Source organism: Gadus macrocephalus, chromosome 1, assembly GCF_031168955.1.
Source record: "Gadus macrocephalus chromosome 1, ASM3116895v1".
NCBI lineage: Eukaryota > Metazoa > Chordata > Actinopteri > Gadiformes > Gadidae > Gadus > Gadus macrocephalus.
In genome coordinates this window covers 13092124-13098830 of record NC_082382.1, presented here as the reverse complement: position 1 = coordinate 13098830, position 6707 = coordinate 13092124, and the positions used below count along the sequence as shown (strand labels likewise).

Below are 6707 nucleotides of genomic sequence, written 5' to 3'. Positions count from 1 at the left end.
GCAGTGGCTAGATAAATAGTGCTCATTAAACAGTTTCTAAAAATCACCAAACCGTAGATTTGGACTCGGAGAATGATTGGAAAATAAATAAAAGTTGTGATGATCAGTTTTGTCTCCAGAAAATGTGCCGCTGTGATAACCATTGTAGGGCTGATGCGGTGATGGGCGTGGGCCGGTACATTATAGTATTTTGGGCCATCGGCCCACCGGGTATGTCCCCGGTATTCCCGATGGCCAGTCCGCCCCTGGTTTCAGACAGCAGTGGCTAGATAAATAGTGCTCATTAAACAGTTTCTAAAAATCACCAAACCGTAGATTTGGACTCGGAGAATGATTGGAAAATAAATAAAAGTTGTGATGATCAGTTTTGTCTCCATGCATAACCCTTTTTTGTTTTCTTCAAAGTTCAAATCAAAGTTTGTCTTTTGGGAAACAAGACGCCCTGCTGTTAAATAACATCTGTTGAGAACCTTTTAATCAATGCAGGCTTAGGGATACTGCAGTGTGGAAATCCATGAAATTTGTTGCATCCACAGATGGACACAGGGTGGTCTATTGGTGCACAGGCGGTGTAAGTTAAACTGTGCATGCAACCACAAATCTTTTGTGGTATGTTATGTATTCATACAAGAAGAATGTAACCTCGCTAAAAAATGATTTTCAACTCCATTTAAACTCCCTTTAAGCTAACTACTGTGTGTTCTCCTTGCAAAGCAGCTCATCTTGAAATGCAGAACAATGTATCTATGACCAAATCGTTCATTAAATCCTAATTTAGGATTGGGACTGCTGAACATTTCCCTGTCGTCCCAAACACGTCGTATTTTTTCATTTGTTTGAAAGATTAACCCTTTCTTGATCCTATGATTTACCTTTTCGAACGCAAAACATCGGCGGATTATGGTGGTCAGGATCCCCTTGGCTACTTTTTGTGTGGCCTCCTCAAGCTCTACCAGAAAAGACATGATGAAGTGCCATGTGCAAAGAATGAAAATAATGTTACATGGCTCAAACGCACACAATGGGGACACACACCCACACACACGCAAACACACACATTGAGTGAGCCTTATGTAAACAGCAATGGCACAGGAATCTTCTCATGTTGCACAATGCTAAGAAATGTCAACTGTCATGCCAACAATGTGGATCTTTCTAAACATTTACATACTTTGCAGATTGTTTTGGTTTGATGTATACATTTCTCAAAACCTTTTTTCACAACAACAACTATCCAAGAACATTTTTAATCAGTAAAAGATGACTTTTGGTTTGTTGACTCCTGCAACTTGTCTCCTGACAACAAAAGTGAAACAAACGTGACGAGGACAAAGTTTCAATAAATCTATCCTGGCCTTCACTTCATGGCACGCTCGCCATCAATTAGAGAGGCAATCATACAATTCATGGATGTGGCGGGCCGTCCGAAAGACCTCAAGGACACTATTATATGACATTAAGAACACTAACACAATAAAGCCTTGAGCAGACAATGAGGGGACTTTTTGAGGCAGACCAGACAAGACCTAGAGACGAGCAGATTTGGGTGCTTAATAGTTTTTGTTTTGTTATCTCAATCTGGGCCCCCTCACTGCAGATCAAGCAGAAAGGAAGTACAGTGATCTATCTTTGAATACAGGAATGTTGCATCTAAATGAGATCAGGTTTTGGATGACTTTTTAGATAATAGGTGGAAATAACAATATCTTAGGATTCTAGGAATTGTAGTGTTGTTGTTTTTTTTACAGCCCTGAATAACATTTATGTAAAGTGTAGTCTTGTCTTGGAGAACATACCCCAGATTGCTTTGTCTTTTGCGCTACCATCAGTACCTTATGGTAGCTCAAAAGTAATTTAAGCTTAAAATAAATTGCAAACTGGCACGTTCTGTGTGTATGTGTATAATGTGTGTGTGTTTGTGTGTGTGAAGGCATCAATAATGGTAACAGTCAAAATTGACCATTGGCAAAGCAAAAAATTGAATCATAAAGATTGAATATCAAAACATGCAGAACTCAGATAAAAAACTAATAATGTAGTCTGTGCATAAAAAAAATGCTTGCTAATTTTGTCGTTATTATGTGTTATTATACATATTGCATAAATATTATCAAAGATATTTTCATCTAGTATGTTTTGTAAAGGAAATGAGATGGCAAGATGATTTTATTCTGCTCCTCTTTTGTTCATGGAGGTCGTAGTGAGTCAACATACTGATAACAAACAAGAAAAAGGCCAACTGAAGTTTATTGCTTTCACGTCAGCACAGTTCAGAGGTGGATATTGTTAAATGATATAGATGCAAAATAGTGAAAATCAGCGGAAGCGTACATGACAGAAATGCATATTTGTTATTTTAGGCTTGAGCAATACGCTTGAAAAAAAGAACACAGCCGGCCTTCAAATATCTCTCTCTTCTTTACCGTTGCTTCTTTTAAGGGGCATAAATAGAAGGAAGGTATCTCCATCTTCCCCATCCTAATGAATGAAGTAGAGATAATAAAAGCGGGTGAGTCTGAGGACAGATGCGTAGGGTATAGGGCCTGAGATCAGATAGCATACTGGAGAGTTAGATAACCAGAAAGGACAAGGCAAGGAGGGGGAGAGACAGAGGTGGCCGGGATAGATTGCAGAGAGAGGTGGAAAACGGACGCGGGGGGGGGGGGTAGTTTTGAGTTTGTTATCAGACTGCTGTAGCAAAGCCTATTCGGTTGTTTTCCCGATCAAACTCTGTGTAGTAGCGCGCAATGAAATTGGCTCCCAGAATCCAAATGGGGCCTGTAGGGGGCGGCACATCCAGCCCTCTGAAGGTGACGGTGCAAACATCCCCCTCCAACTCGGTTTGCTGAAAACACAATGTTTCATTTAGAAATACAATGTTTTTACATAAATGCAGAACAAAAAATAGAGTGTGTTTATTTTATCAGCGGTCATGTGGCTGATTCAACATAGAAACCTCTTTGTGCTTAGCTCCACTGTGCCCACCTTGTGGCTAGCGCTTACCCATAAGATGTAGTCCTCGTGACTGAGTTCGTACTCTTGGCCACCCAGATGAAAAGTCACAGAAGGTAAAGTCTTCACCAGTTCACAGTTGACTTTGTACTGGAAAACAGACAGAAGTGGATTCAACTATGAACGGCCATCTGTTATTGTTTTTGCCAGTGTGTGTGTGTGCGTGTGTGTGTGTGATGGAAGGCGGATGCGTCAGTTGTGTTAGAACTCACGCCACTTTCATCCAACTGAGCTCCGATTGTTGTCATCAGCTCAGACACAGAGGAGGCGGGGCCTGTTATGTAGGAGGAGCCTGTGTCTATCACGGCGGTGCAGCCCTCCACGCAGAACATGATCCTGTCGCCCACAGAAACACTGGAAGGAGGAATAAAACAAGAGTTAAGTTCCCACTATGAGATCACAGATGTAGTCATTCATGTATATTCACCACCAGTATGCACTGCATGGAAATAAGCTCACCCTTTCATGGTCACTTCCCACTTTCCCATCTCCTCTGTGGCCACATAGTTGAAGGTTCCAGTGTAATAGTCGGGGTCTGTGCCTCCCAGCACCAGCTCACCGCCAGGGGAGTGCTGTGGGTCCCTGGAACAGAACCGCCCTCAATCAATCAACCAATCAGTCAGTCTGGCCATCTGTTAGTTTGTCTGTCCATTCATCTGCCCGGCCATCTTTCTGTCTGATTGCTTATTTGTCCGTCTGTCCATCTCTCCGCCCACGCTCCTCCCATCCCCACCCAGCCACTCACTCCCCCACCCACCTGCCCACTCCCCCACCCAGCCACCCAACCCCCACCCCCCCGCCCCCCCCCCCCCCCCCAACCCACCTGCTGTAGTAGACAGAGAACACCTCCTCCTTGAGGATGTGCTGGGACATTATGCCGTCGAACACGGGGGTGATGCCGTCGATTGCCACGTTGGGGTAGCCCATCCCCAGCACGCCGTCGAACTTGGCGAAGATGAAGGGCATGGCTGACAGAGCGGTGGCCTCGGCGAACACCTGGACCACGGGGATGCCGCCGATCTGTGAGGGGAGAGCCACGAGGCATCACTTATCGTCGCCCGGGCCGGATCACATGCCTGAGGCAGCACGGCCCAGCGGGTGTCGTCACAATGTTATGGGAAAAGTGTGGCTGTTGCGGGTTAAGCTGTTCACACACACATGCCTGAGCGAGTGTGTTTTCAAACTCACCACAACTACATCCTCACTCAGGAATCCTCGGACAGTGCCAGAGGCGTACTGAATGGAGAAGCCCGTCCCGTTGTCGATGTGAGTCCGGGATCTGGATCCGTCGTACCTGTTGTGCGTAACTGAGAGTGATTAAAAAACGGAGTGAGAATCTTCAGAGGGATTACGGAAGGAATGATGTTTCTTTCCTGTCAACAACACATGTCAGACACATTTAGTAGATGTGGGTGTTTGAGTGTGTGTGTGTGTGTGTGTGTGTGTGTGTGTTTGGATTGCTGTATGATAGCATGATAATGGTCTCCAGTAAACTCACAGCAGGCGGTGGAGAAAGGAGAACAGCTCTGGGAGGGCACCCAGAGGTTGGCCGAACCCGTATCAAACACAACGTTAAACATCTGGGCAGGAGAGCCGATGCTGATTTCCCCAAAGTACTGCGTCTGGTTAGCATACATTCAAAATAGAAACAGAAAGCCATACATATAAAACCACAAGTTGAAATACCAATACCAATTGAAACCACTGGTTTCAATTCCACCTCTATCATAATAATAATAAAGACATAATCTCTTTGGACATGGGTTTTCCATTTCAGATAGAAAGTGATTCAATCTACTTGAGAAATACGATGGTCTTCTAATGTATGTATGTATGTATGTATATATATATATATATATACATATATGCATACATATAGATACATATATATATATATATAGAAAAATACATTAGAAGACCATCGAATTTCTCACTGTATATAAATATTTATATATAGATATATTCATTTTCATATTTTTTCATTGCCAGTTGTCAACTGTGCTGTCGTACATCCAGATAGTTGGTCAAGGGCGTTGGAGCCGTCCCATTGGTTGGATCATCGGAGGCCTTCTGGGTCAGTAGAGGGAACACCTGGTCCAGAGCGAAGCCCAGCTCCCTCATGTTCTCCCTGATGGACGGCATCTTCTTCAGGGTCACTCTGGAGAACACCGCAGATACAAGCCCGTTACAAAGTCGGATTCTAGAAGAACACTTTGAACTTGACATTTTTATTCATTGTTACTGTTTTGAATGTAGATCGCCTGTGTAACAGTTTGACATACATAAGAGATGTAATTGATTGCAGAAATAGTTGAGCTTACCTCATTTCACTTGCTTTTGAAGTTTAATATTTTGCATAAAATATATATTGCAAACATATTTTCTAAATATAGTCAGCCTGAATTTCGAATATAACGTTTTTACTCAAATGTATCGCTCACTCTGTTTGATAAAGTCTCCTATAAATCCCATGCAGAAAACACTATAATCTGAAGAATAAAAACAATAAATTACCGTCGCAGAGCATGGCCAGGGCAACTTGTCAACGACAGCACAGCTGCACACAGCCAGTAACTCCTCATCGGCTCCATGGAGACTCCACGTCAATACAGGAACAAATTAAAGGCCAGCGACGGATGCAAACGATCAAAGAAGACTTTTGACTGTCTTTCCTTGTCCCTTGATGACAGCGAAGGTGTGTCTCGATGTCAGTGTGTCCAAAGCACTGCGCTCTCTTTCTGCTCTTCCTTGCTAGCATCCAACTTCCACTCTTATATAGGAGATCTGTCCTCTGCTGTGCCCTGATCTACTGGCCACTCTACCAGAGACCTTTCCCTAGAAGGGACCCCTAAGGACCCCCACCCCCATCACACTCACTAACCCACCCTTACCATCTAACCCCCCTCCCCCCTCCCCTTTGGTCCCACAACCTCTGCTCTGATAAATAGGTCCCAGTAAAAGGTTTGAACTCTGACCTCTAGACAGAATGGGCAGATAGAAAGCAGCGTCGATGATGCAGACTTCTTGCGTAGGTTGAGCTGGTGACGTGGGTCGTTTCCCCTTGCTCTGGGGGGGAGCTTCTCAGGGCAACTTTGAGAAAGTTGGTTTGATTGAGTTGACTGTCAGCGGTTCCCATAAACTAACATATTTATACAGAATCCTCTAAACTACAGTGAACTATAACTTGGATTTGTGTCTAAGACAGTGTGTCTCATCTTCTCGATGTTATTTTAGATACAATCCAACCGGGATTCCTAGATTCATCATCAACGTCCTCGACATTTCACAAATCAAAGCATTTTCTCGTGCTTTGTAAGTGTTTATAGATCAAATGAAGTTGTAAATGCCTTGAAATTTGCCCGTTATATACGAATGGTTTTCCATTTGCAGCAGTTCCAGCCCCGGCCCCTGTTTTTTAACGCCTTCTTTTCCCACAGTCATCCATTCCTTATCTGTGGAGAAGACAGTCCTCATGCCTATCGGTTTACACCCCCTCCTCTTAACGCCGCAACAACCCCACCTCGGCTCATTCAACATCCACTCTCCTGTAAACACCTCTGCCGCCAATCATGGGGTGGGGTGGGGGGGCGGTCTGTACCTATGGAGGGAATGTCCCGGAGAAATCCATACACCCAGTGCGGGATTCCCACACTGTTTAGCCCCTGTCAAAGTGTGGGGGGGAGGGGGGGGGGGCC

The 6707-nt window shown here is 44.2% G+C and overlaps 1 protein-coding gene across 1 annotated transcript; it reads right to left on the bottom strand.

The window, feature by feature from the left end:
• Positions 1-2229: 2229 nt before the first annotated feature.
• ren (renin) lies at positions 2230-5866 on the bottom strand. Its single transcript, XM_060046179.1, has 9 exons — positions 5527-5866; positions 5023-5170; positions 4511-4634; positions 4201-4319; positions 3836-4032; positions 3472-3594; positions 3225-3366; positions 3004-3102; positions 2230-2845 (listed from the first exon to the last, which is right to left on the bottom strand). Exons 1-9 carry the CDS (start codon positions 5601-5603, stop codon positions 2684-2686), a joined length of 1191 nt encoding a protein of 396 aa, XP_059902162.1. The 5' UTR covers positions 5604-5866; the 3' UTR covers positions 2230-2683.
• Between the last annotated feature and the right edge of the window lie 841 nt (positions 5867-6707).

Excerpts from the sequence above, each read along its gene's own strand:
- ren (XM_060046179.1), bottom strand. The coding sequence starts at position 5,603 with ATGGAGCCGATGAGGAGTTACTGGCTGTGTGCAGCTGTGCTGTCGTTG. Across the intron at positions 4,635-5,022 it reads CCTTGACCAACTATCTGGAT|ACGCAGTACTTTGGGGAAAT; the intron begins GTACGACAGCAC and ends TATGCTAACCAG. Across the intron at positions 3,595-3,835 it reads TTCTCTGTCTACTACAGCAG|GGACCCACAGCACTCCCCTG; the intron begins GTGGGTTGGGGG and ends GTTCTGTTCCAG.